This window comes from Barbus barbus (assembly GCF_936440315.1).
Source record: "Barbus barbus genome assembly, chromosome: 18".
Classification (NCBI taxonomy): domain Eukaryota; kingdom Metazoa; phylum Chordata; class Actinopteri; order Cypriniformes; family Cyprinidae; genus Barbus; species Barbus barbus.
In genome coordinates, this window is record NC_136746.1 from 5111915 (window position 1) to 5135366 (window position 23452).

The window sequence follows — 23452 nt, forward strand, 5'->3', positions numbered from 1 at the left end:
TAATAACTGTTTTAAATTTTTCTTCAACCCTTCCTAAATCATCCATTAGTCTGATAAAACAATTAGACCCACCCCCAATCACATGGCATTAGTTGAGCCATTGTAGCTATGTCAGTGCGTTTCCCAACAGCATCATTAAGCTTCAACTATGGTTGCAAGTACCGTTGTTCACAACATAGTTCAAGTGTTCGGTGTTTTTCAAAACCACAGTTACAGCAAACAATGCAAACAGCATTACAGATTTGTGTGGTTGTAACTAAGGCTGTGTCCAAATTCAGGGTCTGCATCCTCCTTAGGATCCTTCCTACCCGGTTGAAGGAGGAGGGATCCTCCGACGTCCGCAAAACCCGGAAGTCGGTGTTTGTGAATTTGGACAGCCTACCCTTCTTTCAGTTCCCTCCCTTACCCGTTGCTCATATCCTGTCGCCTAGCAACCGTGACAGCGCCAAGCAAGAAGCGGGAAAATGGACAAACAAATAGTTATTCTCCTCATTTTAATTCTTTTGGAAGAAATAAAGCAATTAAATTAATTAAATACTTTCTTTGCTCGTTGTCGGAGAGTTTTTTTTATATCAGACTACAAGACAGTCACATCCAGGTAAGCCATTATAGCCTATTTTTATTTGTTTTTAAGTATTCTACTAATTTCTCCTACAAATTCATTGAGCCGAAGCATAAACTTTAGCTTGTTTTGTCAGAGAAACTCCTCTCCCACTCCGCTACCGCTCGCTTCGTCCGCCATTACGCTCTGCCGAAAAGAATTATGGGATAGGTAGGACGGGAAAGGATCCACCACACCCATCCTTCCAATTCGGGGAAAAGGAGGACGTATTTGTGGGCCGCATTTGAAGGATCCTACGAATTTGGACAGCCTTCGTCGCGGCGCTGTGACGTAACATCCTTCAAATGAGTACTCCGAAGGATGCAGACCCTGAATTTGGACACAGCCTAAGGCTTTTAGCTTGTGGTTGGAAGCATAAAAAGCTGCTGACTGAATGAATATATACTGAATATATACACATATATACAGAAGTGTACTGCAGTTACATACTACATATTTACATGATTTAAAAAAAAAAATGAAGAGCATTCCGTTGTTACAATAATTATGATCTCTGTTCGATTAATTAGCAGATGCTATTACTCCAACACTGGCGTGTGTCATTATTAGCGTATATTGTTGTTGTGTATTGTTGAAGCAACTTGGTTCCAGTGACGGAGGTGTGACCGTGGTACTTTGGTTTCGGGGAAAAGTCATGACTAGCTAGTCAATTTCTAATAATAACTATTCATCTTTCATATTTCAACATAGGCAGCAAGTTAGCGTGGGAGTTTTTTAACACCTTTTTGGGGGAACCAATTTGCTACTTACTTATTTCCCTGCATATTAAAATAGTAGTATAAAAGAAATTGTACTCCTTCTCATATTCAAAATGTACTTTCTTCAGTGGAACACAAAAGGAAATGCTAGGTAGAATGGCAGTCTCAATCCCCTCTCACTTTCTTTGTGTTAAAAAAAAAAAGAAAACATTGAAAGCAAATGGTGTCTGAGTCTGATACTGCATAACATCTTCTTTTGTGTTCCACTGAAGAAAGAAAGACATATGGGTTTGGAACAACATGAGGGGGAGTAAATGAAGACAGTTGTCATTTCTGAGTGAATTATCTCTTCAATATTGGAATAGTAGAAGGTAACATTGAAAAAAATAAAATGACACCAAACATATTTAAAGGTAGAATAGAGTATGGCTGAAAATAATGGCTCTATAATGGACCATTTGAAAAAAAAAAAAAAGTGAGGATGTTGATAATAGGTTGTCCTAATTAAGCTTGATTTTTTTTTCTTCTCCTTCCAGCAATCTCTCCTTGAATCCAATTTTCTTTCTGCCACCTTCCTTTCTGTGCTTACATCAAATGAACATGCATCCCATTTCTTCGGGCTTTGCACCACACATGGCAGAACTTCTCAAAGTCTCGCATATCTTGAAATAAACAATATTATTTAATTACACCTTCATCTCTGCTTCTTCAATCAGCCTTACATGTGTAGCCACGGAAAAGGATTGAGAGCGACGACTGACTTGTCTTGCTGTTGTGTTTTTCTTCTTCTTTTAATACGATCACTCTCTGAGTCAGCCTCATGTGAATAGACCCATTCTGCTCTGGGCTTTTTGCTCTATGGTGTTTATCTTGACCTCTCCTTTATCCCTGTAGGTCATCAAGCTGGCTTTTGAAGAGTTTGATCTAGAGCGAGCGTACGATACGTTAACAGTGGGCGACGGAGGGAAGATAGGTGATGCTCGAAGAGTACTTTATGTGTGAGTACAGCAAAAAGATTTCTTATGTTACACTTTGAACAGACACATGCTTCTATTCACAAACACCTCCATGACTTACTTATTTATGCCCATGGAATAACAGTTAATTATTTTCTTTCAAGAGCAACCGCCACATGAAATAGGCACTGGGTTTATATATAAGCTTTCATGGCTCCATATGAATACACAAATCAAAGAATACAATTTGATTGTGTGCCTCTATTCTAGTCTCACAGGATCCAGCGTGCCAGATTTGATTGTGAGTATGAGCAACCAGATGTGGCTCCATCTGCAGTCCGATGATACGATCGGATCGCAAGGTTTCAAGGCTGTATATGAAGGTATGTCACTGTAACGTAACATTTGGAAACACCTGGTTTTCTCTTTCTTAAGGTCATTTCCACCAACTCTAAGTGATGAAACAGGACTGTAAATGGTCACCCTTTTCTTCTTTGCCAAGAAATAGCAGTGTGTTATTTATTCCTTTTTACAGTGGAAAATGTAAGACTTGGTGACTTTCAGTTAAAGCGAACCAGTTTCAAAACGGCATGCAAACTGAAGGCAAATGGAGCAGCATATGTGCTGTGCAGACATGTTTGAAAAGCTTGCGTGAAATATTCTACCTGCCGTTCACCCTGCAGGAGAATAACAAGCAAGTCAGATCTGAAAATACACTGAGGCATGTATTTACATATACACAGATAAACCGATAAAAATTGCTACGGAAACAGCCATTTCGTATTCACAAGTAAACACGTTGCACCATTATCAAATTATCAGCTTAAGATCTGAACATATGACAGTGTGGTGAAAATGTGCCTATTTTACATCCTGTACTAATTTAATAAATATTATTCAATTATTTGATCAGCTAATGCAAATGTTTCTATTTTTCATTCATTTCTTTTAAGTAAATTATATCAACTAGTGAAAATGCTTTTGTTTTATATCTTTTCTCATGTTTTTTTTTTTTACAAATTAAAAATGTTTTGTTATATTATTTTCTAATTTAATTACATTTTTAGTTTAAATGTACTTACATTTAAATGAATAATTTAGTACAATGCAATGATTGCGTACATGCATGTTTTTACATTGTACTTATATTTTTAAAAATACCTATATGTAATTACATCTGTAATTGATTTCTGTAATTACATTTATAATTACACTGTTGACCCATCCCTTACACCTTAACCCACCCTTAAACCTACCCATACCACCAAACCTGTCCCTAACCTTACCCGTATCCCACCTCAATAGCAGCAGAAGTGTTTTGCAATACAATATGAACACAATAAGTTCATAGTACTTATTTTTGATGTAAGTACATAGTAGTTAAGGCCACCTAATATAAAGTGTGACCACATTTTTTGTTACACATTATGTTTTGAGTAAAAAAGGTGATATGTCTTCACATGATCAATGTCACCAATTGGACCTAGAAATAGAATATAATCTTTCTTATTTATTATACCATAACATTTTCTGTGTTTTACATGTCTAAATATTTTGTTTATTTCTAGATTAAATATACTTTTTTATTTTGTGTTTATGTTCCCTTTGTTTCTTGCCTTTTTTTTAACCCCTTAACTTGTTTTCCAAAATGTGCTGTTTAATACCTTGAAATAGAGTTTTTCCCTAGCCGCTCTTCACTGTGAACTGTAACCTCACAATTGAGCAATTCTCACTGTCTGGATAGCCCAGCACAATGACACAAACCCAATTAACTTTGTGTAAACCCAATTTCACACTTGTGCTTCTAGTCACGTTGTCATGTTTGACAACATTTCCACCGGGACCCACTGGTGGGACACTTTGTTTGAGGCCGTGTAGATGTCAAACTCAAATTCATCATTTCATACCTTCATTTAAAAGTTCCTAGATTGGCAAAGGATTGTTTTCCCCTCAACAGAAGTTATAAACTTTACAGAATCTGTGGTCACCAACAATGAGTTTTATAAGACAGACCAAAGTCTCATTTCATACTAGATGATTAAACTCAACGCTATAAAGAGTTAAACAAATAGTTCACAAAAATAGTTCACTAAATGAAAATCGGTCATTATTTACACATTTCATTCCAAAGCAATAAGCTGGAATTTAGTCTCATTGCTCACTGACAAATTTAAATCTTTCCCTCCTAAATCTCATTATTTTGGTGTCAGTTATTTATATTTGTCAGTATTCAATGCCTTAAATTTATTGTCTTTTCCTCACAGAACTATAGCATGACCTTAGAAAACAGGGAATATGGAGAACAAATCATATGGATTACTTTAAATTTGCAGACTTGTTGCCTTAAAAAATGCAAAAAAAAGAGAAAAAATCCTAAAGTGTTTCAACACATACTGTACAGATGTGATACAAAGTGAGGGTGCGTAAATAATTACAGTTTTAATTTTTAGGTGAATGTTCCCCCACTTGTGTGGGAAGCAGGTTCTAACACTATTTCCAAGTAACGAATTTCCTTTAAAAAAAAAAAAGAACATTTGGTCCCACTTTATATTAGGTGGCCTTAACTACTGTGTACTTACATTTAAATTAATCATTTGGTACAATGCACTTATTGTGTACATACATGTTTTTACATTGTACTTGTATTTTTTTAAAATACCTATTTGTAATTACATCTGTAATTAATTTCTGTAATTACATTTATAATTACACTGTTGACCCATCCCTCACACCTTAACCCACCCTTAAACCTACCCATACCACCAAACCTGTCCCTAACCTTACCCGTATCCCACCTCAATAGCAGCAAAAGTGTTTTAAAATACAATATGACCACAATAAGTACATTGTACTTATTATTTGATGCAAGTACATGTAGTTAAGGCCACCTAATATAAAGTGTGACCGAACATTTAATAGATTTTAAATAGGAAAATATTTGAGTAATTACAAAATAACCTTAAGAAAAGTCAACTTTAACAAAAAAAACAACAACAACAACATACACTTAGTTACACTTAGCTGCGCAGCAAATGTCAGAGAATTGCTTTTCCATTTATGGTGGCTATTACATTTAATTCATTACCCTTTTTATGCCAGTCATTGTTATTCTAAGAAACACAATGACCTGTCCTGGCAAATTTAACATTTTTGTCAATAGCACACATTTTGTTTGATTTGTTTGGTCTAGAGTTTAAGCAAGGTAAACACATTAGCTTAATGGTGTGTTAATGGTGTTAAAAACCCCATACAAAAATATATGCGAATGTTTAACAGAGCATTTCTATAACTGTTAATGTTCCCGATAGCTTCCCTTTGCATTATTTAACACTGTTGCTTGTAAGAGTGTTTTGCTTTGATGCGTTGGCATTCCTAACACGATAGCTTACCATTCTTGTGGATTCTTGAACTAATCGCCTGTGGCAGCACTGAAGGTATTTAGCGTGCTCTTAACACCTTGTAGAGGCCTTGGAATCTACCGCAAGTGGTAAACTTATCCCCTGTAGATTATCGGCTGGCTGGGTCAATAGAACGCTTGCTGCTGAGCTGACACCATTGTTGTTAACATAAAAATGAACTCTTCCTGAACATCATTCATTTGTCACTGTCATTGTATTCTTCCTTCCAAAACATTTCCTGGAAATATGCAGCCTTAGCTCAGTAGTTCTCACAACTCAAAAATGCATCGAAGGACTGCTCTGATAATGTCAAGGACGGCACAGAAAAAGTAGTGCTAAATGCAAATGATAAAATGCAGCTAGCAATATCAATATATTAGGATAGCAACATTAATATGTTTGTCAACTTCTGAATGTTTGAATATGTTTCTTTTGTTGTTGATATCAAAGAAATTCTAGAGATATTTAGAAATAAAAATAGTCAGTTTAGGTAATATTTCGTCCATATTGTTGGGTTTATGCAGTTCATGTTAATATTAATAGATTTCCGTAAGCACATTTTTGTTTACTTCTGTACAGTAAACATTCTCTGTGCTATTTTGAGTCGGCACTTGAGGTTCAATGCAAAATCCAAGTTCTAGAGCAACACAACTGTATTAGGGTACTTACAATGTCAAAAGGTGGTCAGATTGCCAGGCTGAAAACTATATGTTTAATTTAAATAAATTATGTACTATTGTTTTCCACAGAAATTCAGAAAGGTGGATGTGGAGACCCAGGCGTCCCTGCATATGGAAAGAGAACTGGGGACCGTTTTTTACATGGTGATGTGCTGACCTTTGAGTGTAAGGCTGCTTTTGAATTGGTTGGCGAGAGGACTATATCGTGCCAGCAAAATAACCAGTGGTCTGGAAACAAACCCAGCTGCGTCTGTAAGAGTCATTTTCTGAAATGCTTGGCTATAATTAACATGTTGCCATTTAGAATGATTAATGTATCGCCTCTGTAAAAGCATGACATCTAGATTAGGGGCAGATATGAAGCCGAATGGCATCCGTCCATGCTAGCAATTCCCAGGTTTGCTGTATGAGAGGTCACTTATCATATTTCTGTTTCTGGAACATGTTACTGTTTCCTCCTCACTCAAGAGGGAATGCACTAAGAATTGTGTGTTTGTTTGACTACACATGTCTATTTATAATAATTAGAAGAATAAAATATAATTAAATAAATATATGCACACTCAAACTGAAATACAGGCACAACTGTAGTGAATATAGCACTTAATACAACTGTCTAAGATAATCCTGTCATGCAATGGTATTTTTGTTTAGTATTGTGATAAGAGGAAGCAGTACCTCGTTAATGTTTTTGTTGTTAAAACGAAAACCTCATAAATGGATGATTTGTTGTTGTTGTATTTTTGCACTTTCCTGACAAAGCTCAGACTATGACATGTCGTCATTTCTGCACCATGCAAACTACTCATTATCATGGTCTATGTGAATCCTCTTTTCTCTCATCTTTTTAGAGACAAAATAGTATTCCTGATAGCGTATCTATTGTGAATGAAAATAAATATTGTAACCTTTGTAATGGCATTATATATATTTGTCTTCATCTCCACAGTCTCCTGCTTCTTCAATTTCACCACTCCGTCAGGCATCATCCTCTCGCCAAACTACCCAGAGGAATACGGAAACAACATGAACTGTGTGTGGCTCATTATAGCGGAGCCGGGCAATCGGATCCATCTCATTTTCAGCGATTTTGAGTTGGAGCCCCAGTTTGACTATCTTATTGTGAAAGACGATGGGATGCCGGAGCCCACCACTTTTGGAACGTTCTCTGGGAAGGATGTACCATCGCAGATCGCCAGTAATGGGCATATAATGCGCTTGGAGTTCCAGTCGGACCACTCAAACACAGGAAAGGGGTTTAACATCACCTACACAAGTAAATCCAATATTAATACTACGTTGTGTATTATTTTTAGAGGTGAAGTGTGCAATTTCTGCACCACTAGGGGCACAGATAATGTTGGGCTGGTTCGGATGCTCAAATAGAGTAATGTTTGATAATGCCACAGAGCCGCATTGTTTCACCTTTTCAGGGATATCATCCTACGGATTGCTTATAAGGCAATATATCTGCATATTAAACTGGGATATAACAAAGTCCCTTACAAGACAAGTCAGTTCACTCGGCAGCCATCTTGGGAATGTGGTGAGGCAGCTATTTTAAATCATGCAAGTATAGCTCCTATCTAACTGAATGGGGAAATACCAAAATGTCAAAAAGTATTTGACAAACGAACATATTTCAAAACAGCATGGTATCATAAACATTGCTGGCAAGATCTGCCATATTGGCCGTATCCTCCTGGTTATACATTGCATAGGATAATTGTGTGATTGTTTTGTATTTATGTAGAAATTATATCTTTCAGTCAGTCTGAAAGACATTTTAATCATTTTCTCTCAGGGGTAGTCAACTATCTAATTTTTTACTGCATCTTGCTAGAACAAGGGGTTATTTTATGTGTTTTGCTGTATGCAGCTCGCTATAGGATTTAAGTCAGAGTAATATCTTTGAAGTTTAATAGACTAATTTGTAATATTGACTGTTAAAGGTAGAGAATGTTATGATGCAATCCCAGCACCATTCGTCAGGCATAGCTCCGTTGTGAAAAATGCTGTACTTCATAATTCCAACACTTAAAGGGCATTTTGACCTTCAGTACAACTTTCAAGGGATTGCATTTTTACAGAATTTTTTCTTTTTTTCTTCTCCCCCACATGAAGCTAAATGTAGTCATGCATAGCAAGAGTTCTGAGTTTAATCAGTTCTTAGGTTTTATTAAAATTACATTGACAAATATGATTTCCACTGAGATGAGCTTTTTGAACTTAAACAGATATGCGTTTTAGTGTTTATGTCTTGGTGCACTGCAGACCTTGATAATCTCGATTCACAATGTTGTGAAACCCAGTGAGCTGTCTACGTAGACAGCATATTAAGGCATAGACAGACTCTACCAAAAAGTAGGTAGCATGATTAAAATACTTTCTTATGAACAAATTTTAAAGCAGCATCGAATGTATGTAATTTTACACAAGGGAATTGTGAGACTTCCTCTAGCTTGTCAATGAAAAGTTAGCTAGCTTGCTTTGCCCTCTCTGGAATGTAACTTTGATACCAGTGTAGTGTTTATGTAGTTTAACTGGTACAGCGTGTCCTAGCAATGCCAAGGTAATGGTTTGATTCCTAGGAAACACATATAGTGATGAATGTTTTGGATTTTTTAAAGGAATCTGCTAAATGCATAAATGTGGCATTGCTCTTTATGAACAATTTTAAAGATAGTTTAAATGTTAGTACGCTATTAGGAATGCTTCAAGTCAGTGAGCTTAATAGCTGAAACTGAACATATTTATATTTTTAGTGAACAGATGAAACTGCGACCGAGATCCATCTTGGCACGTCTATGTGGGAACAAACGGGGTGGTTGATGGAGCCCGTAGTTGTAGGCAATGTCAGTGTCGGTGGATTGTGTGGTTTGATATCTCAACAGTGTTGCTTCGGTAATGGTGTGTCATCTTCTCAGAAAGGAGTAGACATGTTTCCCAAAGTGGTGCTGGAGCAACTGTCTGGCATGGCTGTAAGAACAATGAGGCTGTCATTTGGGAATGGGGTAGAGCTACGTACATGCCCTAAGCCCTGGCCGCAAGGTCTCCATGCATTAGCCATCACACTTCCACAGGGGCCTCGCAGACAGATGTGTTCACCAAATGAAAACACTAAAATAGCTTTGGCAGGATTCTCTGCTTCTGCGAGTGCACATATTGAATAATTGAAGCTTCCACACTGACATCTGTGATGCATGTGCGACACATATGTGAGCTGTCTGCAGAGTTGTGTTAAGGGAAAACAGAAAGCTGACAAAAATCTTCAAGCCATCTTGAGTGTGTCTCAAACCACCGTGTGGCGTAAAAAAATAGAGGGTTTAGAAACGAAGGCTGTAATGCGACTGAATGCTCTCTGTTGACGTTTATCCATGCACCGCCTCAACGTCTGTGGTTTTTTTCGCATGATTCATATTTATTTTTCACGGGAAATTGTAACTGTTAATGTAAAGTTAAGTAAGGAATAACAAATGACTAATGAATTATGAAAATTAATGCTCACCCAGTGGTGTTAATGCTGCTACGTCACAAATTGTAGTGTGCATTAAATATTTCCATTGATTTGAAATAATTTGAAATAATTCTGTCAATCAGAAGCAAGCATTCAACTATACCATAAAGCAAAGTAAATTAATGCCTTGTTATATTTTATATATGCTTTGCATTATGCAGTATTACATTACTGTAGCTTTTAACCCTAAATCTAACCCTACTGTCTGTGTGCATGGTGTGTTTGACCACATATTACAGAACAATTAAACTTACGTAATACTGTAATGCCTACTATAATGGAAAATCTTCTACATGAGAGCATAAATTAAACACAAGGTAACATTCAAATATAATCCAGATGTTACCAAAGTGGCATTTTGATGGTGGGTGGATTAAAATTCCAAGAAGATAAAAAAAATAAAAACTTGCCTCTTGTAGAATAAATTAGAAACTGAGTTGCCATCAGAGTGTGCAGCTGTGTATATTAGGTTTGTTTTCATGCACTGCATTGTGTCCGTTTCCATGCCAAACTCAACTGTACTGGTGTACAGAACAATTATGGAAACTTATGTAATTCATACAATGGTGTATTGTAATTCACAATACCTATACATGTTTGCCCCTACATGATGGCGTCATGTGACATTTTGTTGCCGCACAGGTACTACAGCAACATTTGCCTTATGGGCACTGCGCAAGATCAGTTGTGTTAGTTGTTCCTTAAAAGATAATTATAGTTGACTTAATTGAAGGTTAGGTACTCTTAATGAATGTTAAGTGTGGATATATTCTCAGGCAAGAGCAGGCAGGACCTAGATTAAGTATTATATGCTTCAGCACTGATTATACTTTTATCCCATGTCTGTAGCTTTTGGTCAAAATGAATGTCACGACCCTGGTATTCCCATCAACGGGCAGCGCTTTGGAGAGCACTTCTTACTGGGCAGCTCAGTGCTCTTCACGTGCGATGAGGGCTTCATCAAAACCCACGGATCTGAATCCATCACCTGTGTCATCCAGGATGGAAACGTGGTGTGGAATGCGGCCGTCCCCCGGTGTGAAGGTGAGAGAGCTCTTAGACTTTACTCTTCTGCGCCACTTCTGAAGGTGCTGCTGGGATTTGTGAGATGGGCTGCTGTTGACATTTTATATTTCTGCACTCTCACTGTCCCAGCTCCATGTGGCGGACATCTAACGGCTCCCATAGGAGTCTTACTGTCCCCAGGCTGGCCCGGGTACTACAAAGACTCCCTCAATTGCGAATGGGTGATTGAAGCCAGAAAGGATCATGCCATCAAGATATCTTTTGACAGGTATTGATTTGTTTTGAATTTATTTATTTATTTTTTCTCATTTCATTTAAAACCCCTGGACACCATCCCGGTCCCCTTTATGGAAACCCTGGCAGCAGTCTCTTCAGTACAGTTTCTCGCTTTTACAATTTTGTTCGTTAACCTTCCAGTTTAATCTCCCTCATTAGAGTAATTCTGCTAAAGACCTGGGTCGTAAGCAGATGTTCCGCTCTTTCCGATTTCCCGTACAGGTTTCAGACGGAGGTTAATTACGACACGCTGGAGATTCGGGATGGGTCCTCCAACTCGTCGCCTCTGATCGGCGAGTACCACGGCACTCAGGCCCCCCACTTCCTCATCAGCACAGGCAATTACATGTACCTGCTCTTTACCACCGACAACAGCCGTTCCAGTGAAGGCTTCCAGATCCGCTATGAGAGTGAGTCAGCTGCTCATCTTTCCTCTGCAGTGATTTAAATACACAGATATTGGGTTTTCATGCTCCACGGTGGGCGGTTCTGCAATATTCCACAAATTTTGGCTGGACACGCTCTCTGGTGCATGTAATGTAATTGGAGTGGTTTCTCCAGGGTTGCAATCAGATTATGTTTTTTTAGTTGTCTAAAAATTATTTTGAGAAGCCCAACGTGTGTTCTAGCATCACATGACCAATATCAACATCCAGAGGCAACAGCTAACTTTAAGAGAGGTGAGGAACCTCTGTGAATAATTAAATTGATCCGAAAATAAAGTTTGTTTTCTTTTTGAATATGTTTGGTGGTGGTGGTGGTGGGTTTATGAACTGCACTATAGAGTGCGATTAAAGTTTAATGTCCCGCTGACACAAAGCCTGTTTGTTTGTTAGTGCAGGCTCAACAGATCGACAAATCATTATTGTTAAAAGCATAGTTATTGTTTTAATGCTCTTGTAGTTATTGTTGACTTGCTAAGGGGGATTAAGCCAGAAAAAGCCAACATTGGATTAGGCATCTGTTTTAGTGGACCCCCTGCAGAGATACAGAGGCGAAAACTTGTGTGTAATGGAGAACAGATAAACCACCACTAGCATAAAAGCCTTACTAAAAGGCAACTTTCAATTAAAGTTCCAACATATTAGGAATACGTTTAACTTGAAGTTTAGCTTACCTGTCAAGAAGAAACTCTTATGAGTTCTTTGTCTTGACTGATACCCAAACATTCCGTCAAATATTCAATCTTCTAAAAACACTACAGATTTTTAGCCTTGTTTTATCCCATTGAGTGTTTCTGTGTATTTTTATAAGACTTTGAATTTATATATTTATTTAGCTTTTAAGTCTAAAAAATATATGCCCTTAAACTGGCATAGCAAAGCACATTTAAATGTAACCATTTAATATTCAAACCATTTAAAGGACCAGTTCACACTGATTTTCAGCCAGCTTTATATTGGTATTGTTAAAAGGTCAGTAGTATATGTAAATAATCAATGTGTACTCTTTCTCCATGTTACCTGCACCTAGATCTGCCTGTTTATTTGTGAAAACTACAGATCGTATTTCAGCATTTTTGGATCTCCGCGTACAGATAGTTCGATTGATCTCAGTACACTATGGGTGCTGATATTTCCTTACCTTTTTGGCAAAAAGGAACATTACTGCCTCTTTTCTCCATTTTTTTTTTTTTTGCATAATCTGCATATCCCATTTTGCCAAGGGTGACTCACCCCATTAATGTACATTCAGATTTTGTCTATGTGATCAATGTATGTAACATTAATTAACTAATTACAATGTAGTAATTAATTTATTTGTATTAAAGTGGGCAAGGTACATAGTTCAATAAAATCAACTATAAAAATCATTGTACACTATATTGTGTATGAAACATAATTGTAGTCAAACCAGAGATTTTAATTTTGATATGTTTGTAAAATGCTGCGGTAATAAGTCAGTAAACCTTGCAAGGACCTTGCAAAAATCATGCAAGGACCTATACAACAGTCAAATGTGATATTTATTGAATCAATGAAACAATGAATCATTTATAATATCTTCATAGAAAAAGTAAAAGCAGAAGTAGTAACGCATTTTATCAGGCAAAGTAATCTTCCCAGCTAACAAAATAATGAATTTATCAATTTAATCAACTTGTCTTAATTTAAAAACAGAACTGTTAATAAAGTAAACACTTTTCAACCTAATAAATAGACAAAGTTAACATTATTGTTAAAAAATGCAGATTAAAATATGTGGCTAAAGATACATTTTAAATAAATGCTAAATGATTTCTTATGTAGATAATAGCAATTTAATTATTGTTATTATTATTACTATTATTATTATTATTATTACAACCATTTATGTTTATTTTATTTAAAACATGCTTTTGGTTGGTGCCACATGTGATGTTATAAAATCAGTTATAAAAAGTTGCAAGCAGAAATATTGTCTAGGACCAATAATATGCAAGACAGGTAGGTGTCCTTTGTATAGTCTACTCATTAGTCATGAGGGGGCGTGTGGGGCAGAGTGGCCCCTTAATAATTTAGTCCCTTTCCCGTGGAATTAGTTTGTTTTGAAATCTGATTTCGTTTTGTCCTGCTGCTCAAGTGCAGTTTTGATTGGAGTGTTAAATGCACCAATCCAGAACCTCATTATTAAGAAATGTAGTACTGCTTGTTAGAAATATAGCGCATATCCATTTGCCTGCTTGTTTTGTATTAATGCAACTACTGTATACAAATAGGTCTGTGTGTAAAATGAAATGTTATCTCTTTTTACCCCCATGAGCTTAACTGAAAAATGCAAATGGTATCTTTATAAAAACTAAATGGCTTGACAAATAGTCTCCAGTTCTTTTTTCTCTTTTTCAGCAGTAATTTAACATCTTTATTATAATGTAATGTGCTGCAGTAGAAACAGAAGAATGAGACATGTGGGCAAGAGGGAACATGAGATTATTCTCAAATAATATTCACGACTCCCAATAAATTACCTCTGACATTACGCCTGATATATATGAATCTCATTTGTGTCAAAGTGTTCCCATGTTTCTGACTTGTAGATGGCTATCAGAGGATTATCAGTGGCCAAATCATAGATCGAGAATGCATGTGAAACTGACAGGTGGAAATATTCCTCAAATGCCAGCCTCTGAGGGGAAACAATGTAGAAAAACAATGTTGTTGTTTCTTTTTTTTTTTTCAAATGATATTCAAAATATAGAAAATGTAAGTAGAAATAAAAATGTATTGGTTCAAGGAAGGAGACCACTGGGGGACTGATATCTGCTGATTTATACTGTGTAAAGTGCTTCCCCTTTCAATTTAGACCTTGAAGGTGAAATGAAATACTTTTGTTTTGTTCCTTCCTCACAGGCATTATGATGGAAACAGATTCCTGTTTAGATCCAGGTATCCCGGTGAATGGGAAAAGGCACGGCAACAATTTTGCCATCGGCTCCAGAGTGACGTTCAGCTGCGATCAAGGCTATACTCTGAGTGATGATGAACCCATTGTGTGTGAGACGAACCATCAGTGGAACCATGCACTGCCCAGCTGTGACGGTAGGCCATGTTGTGCTCTCTCGATTTTGATCATGTAAAAGAGAAACAGCTCCTCCCTACCACCCATTGTAAAGACGCCTAAAAATTGGACCCTGGTATCAGCTTGCAATCTATGCTTTAAGCACCCAGGGGTTCAGTTTCCTTTGGTGAAAACTTTGGAGGCCCCTAAAAATCTGGGGCCAGAGGGCACTGGTCCGGGCTATAAACCAACCCTGCTAGGCCGCATTACAGTTTTATCAGAGGGGAAAGGGTAAGCCCCCTTATCACTCCTCTGAGATTTGAGTTCATACATTTTTGATTAGAGAAGAGGTGACTGGCATGCGCTGTTTCATAGATTACCTTAAATGGGAAGGAGAAAAGGACAGGGAAGCGGGAATAAATAATGGAAGTCCTTAACCAGCTACCTACAGGAGAGTGCTCTATAAAGCTGTTTATCTTATTTGTTTTCCGATTACAGGGATTGAAGTAAACAAAGTGTTTTCCAGTAAGAGCAATCAGGCTGTTGCTTGTCTGTTCCAGAATTCCCAATGTTTTTTTATGCTTGCATCTTATCAGCTCTGTGCATTTGCTCTAACCGACTTTGATTCAGCATGATGGGCTCTCACCAGAGCCTGACCTTCATTACAGACAGGACAGATACTCCCCATTTGTTAACAGGAATGTAAATACATGCTCATAAAAGATTACACATTTCCTTCCTGTCAGGCTGATTATTATTATTAAATGGAGAGTTCAGAAATTCTGATTTGTCGAGCCACATTCTCAGCCACTTTAACATGCAGGTTAATGCACTACACTGATCGGCAACAGCATTAAAACCACTGACAGGCGAACTGAGTAGCGTTGATTATATTGTTACAGTGGCAACTCTGAAGGGGTGGCATGTATTTGGCAGAAAGTGAAGAGTCAGTCGACTGGGTAAATGACTGGGTTAGACCATCTCCAAAAGTGGAACGTTTTTTGGGATGTTTTCGGTATGCAGTGGTTAGTGCCTGACAAAATTTGCAAGGAAGGACAACCAAGGAACCAGCTTCAGGGGCATGGGCCCACAAGGTTAGTGATGCACATGAGGAGCAAAGACTACTCCTTCTGGTCCGATCACAGAAAAACGTAATGCTGGCCGTTACAGAAAGGTGTCAGAGCACACAGTGCCTTAAAGGTTGCTGCCACAGAACGGTCAGAGTGCCCACGATAAACCTGTCCACCGCTAAGGTGCATAAAATGGGCACATGAGCACCAGAACTAGAAAATGGAGCAGTGGAAGAAGGTTGGCTGGTCTGATGAATCATGTTTTCTTTTAGACCAGGTGGATGGCCAGGTAGGTGTGTATTGTTCTTCTGAGGAAGAGATGGCAGCAGCATGCACTATGGGAAGAAAGCAGGCCGGTGGAGGCAGTGTTATGATCTACTTAGAAACCTTAGATCTTGGCATGATACTTTGACACGTACCACCACCTACAAAGATTGTTGCAGACCATGCACACTCCTTCATGGCAATGTGTTTCCTGATGGCGATAACCTCTTTCCGGAGTATAAATGCACACTGCCACACTGCAAAAAAATTCAGGAATGGTTTGAGGAACATGGCAAAATGTTCAAGGTGTTACCTTGGCCTCCAAATTCTCCAGATTTCAATCCAGTTGAGCGTCTGTGGGATGTGCTGGACCAACAAATCTATGGGCCTCACAACTTGTAGGGATTTGCTGCTAATGTATTTGGTGCCAGATACCACATGTTTTATGGAGTCCATGCATCAGAACTGTTCTGGCAGCAACCAAGTGAAGGGGAACCTACATGTTATTATGTTGCTGCATTGCTTGGCAACCATACACAACTTACACTAGGGTCTAAAAGCAATAACCCACTTCAGGCACTGCATTGGATTGATTATACCATGGTTATAGCATAAATACACTGAACAAAATTATAAACGCAGCACTTTTGTTTTTGCCCCTATTTTTCATGAGCTAAACTCAAAGATCTAAGACTTTTTATAAGTACACAAAAGGATAATTTCTCTCAAACATTGTTCACAAATCTGTCTAAATCTGTGTTAGTGAACACCGAGATAATCCATTCAACTCACAGGTGTGGCATATCAACATGCTGATTAGACAGCATGATCATTGCACAGGTGTGCCTTAGGCTGGCCACAATAAAATACCACTCTAACATGTGCAGTTTTACTGTATTGGGGGGGTCCAGGGGGTCTGACAACCAGTCAGTATCTGTGTGACCACCATTTTCCTTACGCAGTGCAACACATCTCCTTCGCATAGAGTTGATCAGGTTGTCCACTCCTCTTCAATGGCTGTGTGAATTTGCTGGATATTGGCAGGAACTGGAACACGCTGTCGTATACGCCGATCCAGAGCATCCCAAACATGCTCAATGGGTGACATGTCCGGTGAGTATGCTGGCCATGCAAGAACTGGGATGTTTTCAGCTTCCAGGAATTGTGTACAGATCCTTGCAACATGGGGCCGTTCATTATCATGCTGCAACATGAGGTGATGGTCGTGGATGAACAATGGGAGTCAGGATCTCATCACGGTATCTCTGAATAACCCCACCGCCACCATGGGCCACTCGATCCACAATGTTGATATCAGCAAACCGCTCACCCACACGATGCCATACACGCATGTCTGCCATCTGCCCTGTACAGTGAAAACCGGGATTCATCCGTGAGGAGAACACTTCTCCAAAGTGCCAGACGCCATCAAATGTGAGCATTTGCCCACTCAAGTCGGTTACAATGACGAACTGCAGTCAGGTCGAGACCCCGATGAGGACGACGAGCATGCAGATGAGCTGGTTTCTGACAGTTTGTGCAAAAATTCTTTGGTTATGCATACCGATTGTTGAAGCAGCTGTCCGGGTGGCTGGTCTCAAACGATCTTGGAGGTGAAGATGCTAGATGTGGAGGTCCTGGCTGTTGTGGTTACACGTGGTCTGCGGTTGTGAGGCCGGTTGGATGTACTGCCAAATTCTCAGAAACGCCTTTCGAGACGGCTTATGGTAGATAAATGCACATTCAATTCACAGGCAACAGCTCTGGTGGACATTCCTGAAGTCAGCATGCCAATTGCTTGCTCCCTCAAAACTTGCGACATCTGTGGCATTGTGCTGTGCGATAAAACTGCACATTTTAGAGTGGCCTTTTATTGTGGACAGCCTAAGGCACACCTGTGCAATAATCATGCTGTCTAATCAGCATCTTGATATGCCACACCTGTGAGGTGGATGGATTATCTCGGCAAATGAGAAGTGCTCACTAACACAGATTTAGACAGATTTGTGAACAATATTCAGCTCATGAAAAATGGGGGCAAAAACAAAAGTGTTGCATTTATTATTTTGTTCAGTGTATTTGCTCCAAATTTGTGAACAAATTTTGAACAGGAATGATGCATTCCTATGGCTAATAGTGAACATTCTGAAAAGTAAGTGTGGGGGGTAGGATTATTTAACTCAACATCATGAATATTTACTAGGTGATGTAACCTTTGACCAACTAAAGCTGATTTTCCAACGAACAATCAGTGCCAACAATTACCTGTGACTGTAACTCAAATCTCAGCTTCGGTTCATGAACTCTCCAAGTTTATTAAAGATTGATGCTCTGGATGCTAAGGGATACACTTTGCTTTAGTTCTATTCGGTTAGTTTACCTTATGAAAAGTTGTGCAAATTTTGGGATAAACTGACTTCATATTTAATAAGCCAGAATTGTCACTGATGAAGAGATTTAATGGCTCAAAAATGTATGCCCTGTCATAACCTGCACCGTATGATTTATGTTGATAAAAGCAGGACGATGAGCATGGCTCAAGGACACATTCAGTATTCTGTTATGATGTCTGTCTTACAGCTCTGGTACTTGAAAAAAAACAAGCTGACTGTCTCCACTGACAGACGTTCTCCAGTTGGAAAACTGTCTCAGTTCTTATATCTCCTTTTGATCTTTTTACAAGTAGTTGTGCTGTATCCAATGTCATCCTCTTATTAGTTAGACTATGGTTAAGCTCTGCTGCTTTGCATGTTTTGCATCCATCTTGTAGTTTCGCTACAAAGAGAGGAAGCATTGCAAGTTTTATTACAGTTTTTACATAAATACATACCATTTTACTTGTTCTGGATATTGTTTGTCAAGTGTGTGACCCAGATATCTGCAACAACACGACCTGGGCTTATATTTGGCAGCCACCCAAAACATCCTAGCGAGTGACCATATAGAAAAATGCTGAAACCATGCAGAACTTAACTGCATAGCAACGCCCTGGCACCACCCTCACATTATCTTCACAAAATCTAGTTAAGCTTCTACCAAAGGAATTATTGATGAAGGATGTACTTCAAGGCTAGATTTACTCTTTTTCAGGGAAAGTAGGCCATTCAAACATAAGTTCTTTCTGTTATTGCTTTTCCAGCTTTGTGTGGGGGCTATATCTACGGAAAAACTGGAACGGTTCTTTCCCCTGGTTTTCCAGATTTCTACCCAAACTCTCTGAACTGCACTTGGACGGTAGAAGTGTCTCATGGGAAAGGTAAGACAAAAGAACAAGTTATAGCCATGAGAGCAGCACGAACTATTGAAACTGATAACAGTTTGAGCCACATTGATTTTACCCATGAGGTTCCTTTCTGTGCCCTTTGAAATTACCCTTGATAACGAATTTAAGATACCTTTCACATTTCTCTACATTTTATTACTCAGCACCATGTCGGGCAAATGCGATTCTGTTTCGATCAGTATTACGTTCCCTCTGAAGGTTTCTCAGTGGGTTGTGAGGTTGAAACGGAGATTTTGCTTGTGACTGACGGCCTTAATCTCATCTAAAACTCCCCAGGAGTGCAGCTTCTCTTCCACACGTTCCACCTGGAGGACTCCCATGATTACCTGCTCATTACTGAGGACGGCAGCTTCACCGAGCCGGTGGCCAGGCTCACAGGCTCCATCCTGCCGCCCTCCATCAAAGCAGGCCTGTTTGGCAACTTCAGCGTCCAGCTACGCTTCGTCTCGGACTTCTCCATGTCGTACGAGGGATTCAATATCACCTTCTCTGGTGGGGGCATCTCTCATTCTGTTCATTATAGTGTGCTAGAAGGCACGGTTGTCATGGTGCTTACTCTAACCCATGCTTGGCTAAGCAGTCTGGAGGTTTAAGAGTTATTATGTCTCTGTATCACAGAGTACAGCTTGGAGCCGTGCGAGGATCCGGGAGTACCCGCGTACAGCAGGAGGGTGGGCTTCCAGTTCGGGGTCGGCGACTCGCTGGTTTTTTCTTGCTTTGCAGGCTACCGTCTGGAAGGCGAGAGTAAGATCACTTGCTTGGGTGGAGGCCGGAGAGTGTGGAGTGCAGCCCTGCCCAGATGTGTGGGTAGGTGGACATAATTGACTTTTCTCAAATATCAGTGTGTTTATTAAAGGGATAGTTCACCCCAAAAATGTGACTCCTGACATTATTTACTCACCCTCATGTCATTCTATATTCATTAAATAATTTTTATACATTTTGTCATAAAAGTTATCCCTATGAAGGAAGCGATTTAATCCAAGTCATCTGAAAAGATATGATTGCTTTGTATAACTGGTAACACTTTAGTATAGGGACCAGTTCTCACCATTCACTAGTTGTACAGTAGCATGCCTATTAATAACATATTGGCCGTTTATTGATACTTATAAAACACATATTCTGCATGACCATATTCTGCATCCCTAATCCTACCCAATAACTAAACTTAACAACTACCTTGCTAACTTTTAATAAGCAGCAAATTGGTGTTGTTTGATGTTTATTGATGCAAAAGTCATAGTTAATGGTTTCTTAATAGCGAAAAGTGTGACCTTATAATGTATATGGATTACTTCTATAATGTGTTTTGAAACTTGCAAATGCTGATTACATAGACTTTTGTGGATGGACTATATTATGACAGAATACTAAAATTCAAAGATGAAAGTCATATGGGTTGACAATGACATGATGGTAAGTAAATGATGATACATTTTTTTTTTTTTTTTTGGTTTGAACTATCCCATTAATTTCAACCAGGCAGGTTGAAAGTGATAAATCAATATAAGGGTGGTGAATTCAGAATTTATATGATCAAAAAGACTTTTGCGTTGCATTTACACATTTCATTTAGTGAGATTTAAAATGTGGTTAAAAATATATATGTGAAAATATATATAAAAATATGTGTAATAAAAAACATATTTAGAGAAGTTTTGTTTTTTCTGTTATTTTAGTTTTGTTATTTTGTATTCTGTAGTTCTTAATAAGGAATGCAATGTTAAGAAACTGGAACTGTTGAATGAAATCTCAATTTATTACGGTTTTATTCTTAACTGAATTTTAACACATAGAAAGAGTCTGCATAAAATACTTATGGCATGATACATGTCTTGTTCACACTTTTTAGAGTTGTTGAATAGACATTTAAATTCTTAAATATATATGGAAATGCAGATTTCTACCATTACTACTACTTTTGGGTTATCAATTCAGAGTGGATTAAATCAGTGATTTCTAAGAGTCTGTTGGCATTTTAATAAAGCTCAGGCTAATTTGGCCATAAAATGTCCCATATAAGGAAGGGAGAACCAGAGTGAAATTTTAGCCAATGCATATTATTAGACATCTGGTCTATTCTTTTCTCCCTAAATTGAGTCCATTTTACAATGCCTCAAATTCATTATTAAATGCTCAGACTATTCTCCCATCTTATAAATATTTTATTTATAGTGGAACTTGACACAGTAAATGTTCACATTGTAGGGTAAAAAACTTTCAGAGATGTGCCTTGCCATAATAGTGGCGGTTAAGTGGTTAAGGTCTAATATTTGTGGACAGCATTAAAAGCGCTGACAAAATAATTGGTTGTAATTGTGCAGTCCTCCTGTTGGACGGGGTTTTAATAGTGGTTAATCGTGGTGGTGTAATAAGAGCATGTGAGTGTGTCTTTAATTGGTCTGGTGAGCACAAACATTAGCCTCAAGAGGTTTGGATTATATTAGCTACATAAAATTGATAAAGTGTTGATGGGGAGATTCTCATTGAATAAAATTATCTCTAGTTTTTGAAAGCATCAAGACCAGAGTTTCCCAAACGATAAGGGTGCTAGATAACTAAAACAGGTGACGGTGAAAGCTAGACACCTGAGATATTTAATTTAAATGGTTTATAAAATAAAAAAATTAAAAAATAAGTATTACTGATTGATTTATTGCAATCACTGCATATATGTATGTACACTACGTACAGTATGTATGCATGTACAGAAAGATTAAATATTAACAAAATGCTAATTGAAATGTGCAAAATGAACTTTTATATTACTGATCACATTTAAAATGGTGGTCGCATTTGATTTTTGGTTTGTGTCAGACCAAACCAATTACTGACTGGTGTCCTCTGGAACTAAAAATAAATACCTAAAACAACTTTATTTCTCTCAGTAGTTTGTCTCTGAGGGACTGATACCTTTTTTTTAAAAGTCTGGATACCAAGAGGCCATTGTTGGAGAGTTTTACCTTAAGTTGCTGAGCTCAAGGTCTTGAAGCAACATCTGCTTATATACTTAGAGAGTCGCTGGTGCAGAATATTAAACAGAAGGACATCTGATCCTAACACAGCAGTGAGCTTTCGTGACCAGCAACTAGCTAATGCATAAAGGCCTCTATTAATTAGTATTCCTCTGAAGTTGTTCTCGCAGTGATTCATCAAAATGACAAAGACTCAAATTCCAGACGGTACAAAACCTTGGCCTAAAATTGGCCTGTCAGTAGGAAATGGAGTAGCAGCTGTCAGGGCACTACAGGCATTAAGGGAACCCAACTTATTTGTTAACAACCCCTAGTTTTTCACAGCCATGTGCAGCTTTGATAAGTTTGCGCTTTCTGCCCTCAGTATGTGAACATTTGGCTTCTCTAATTTTTTCTCTTTTTTTTTTCTACCTATCTTTCCCGTCCATACCTCCTGGGTTTGCCTAGCTGAGTGTGGAGCCACTTCTGTGGGCAGTCAGGGTGTCCTGCTGTCCCCCAATTACCCAGCAAATTACGACAACAACCATGAGTGCATCTACCGCATTGAGACTGACAGAGGCAAGGGGATTCAAATCACAGCCACCGCCTTCCAGCTTCACGAGGGAGATTTCCTCAAGGTAGGAATGACCAGCATGAGTCACTTTATATCACTGTACATTATTTTTAGCTGGATGTTTGCTTAATATATATATATATATATATATATATATATATATATATATATATATATATATATATATATATATATATATATATTAACACACACACACACACATATATATGATGTGCACTCTTGGACTGTTTTTTGTTTTACCTTGGATATTATACAATTTGCTTGCATACTTTTTTTTTGGAAAAATATTAAATTTTTAATTCAAATTTTTTTATTTGTATGTTGAATGATTGTGTAAATATGCATAATGGATCAAACTGTGAATTAAAAACTAGAATATTACTAATTTTATTCATTCTTTCATTCATTCATTAAAAAAGTGAAGTTCAGACTCTAAAGGCCACATCAGTTGAATTCTATGTGAATGTGGTCAGTTGTGATGTTGCAAACACCAAAAAGAGTTTCAAGAACTTTGATGAAGTTTGGTGATTGCAACACCTCTGCAATACTGTTAACATGTAACAGTTTGTAATCCATGAGAGACCAGCAAATGGGACTTGGAGACACCATTAACTATTCATAGATTAATTTACG

The 23452-nt window shown here is 38.0% G+C and overlaps 1 protein-coding gene across 2 annotated transcripts in view; it reads left to right on the forward strand.

Moving 5' to 3' along the window:
* The window catches only part of LOC306884010 (CUB and sushi domain-containing protein 1-like), a gene marked incomplete at its 3' end in the record, with an annotated part of 521846 nt that overhangs the window by 344298 nt on the left and 154096 nt on the right, over positions 1 to 23452 (forward strand). For both annotated transcript variants that reach the window (XM_079439599.1, XM_079439600.1), the window contains 12 exons: positions 2215 to 2318; positions 2547 to 2659; positions 6424 to 6606; positions 7304 to 7630; positions 10721 to 10915; positions 11027 to 11165; positions 11396 to 11583; positions 14503 to 14691; positions 19124 to 19240; positions 19544 to 19759; positions 19886 to 20074; positions 22693 to 22862. In XM_079439599.1, coding sequence (XP_079295725.1) covers positions 2215 to 2318; positions 2547 to 2659; positions 6424 to 6606; positions 7304 to 7630; positions 10721 to 10915; positions 11027 to 11165; positions 11396 to 11583; positions 14503 to 14691; positions 19124 to 19240; positions 19544 to 19759; positions 19886 to 20074; positions 22693 to 22862 — 2130 coding nt within the window. The remainder of the gene's footprint in view (positions 1 to 2214; positions 2319 to 2546; positions 2660 to 6423; positions 6607 to 7303; positions 7631 to 10720; positions 10916 to 11026; positions 11166 to 11395; positions 11584 to 14502; positions 14692 to 19123; positions 19241 to 19543; positions 19760 to 19885; positions 20075 to 22692; positions 22863 to 23452) is intronic.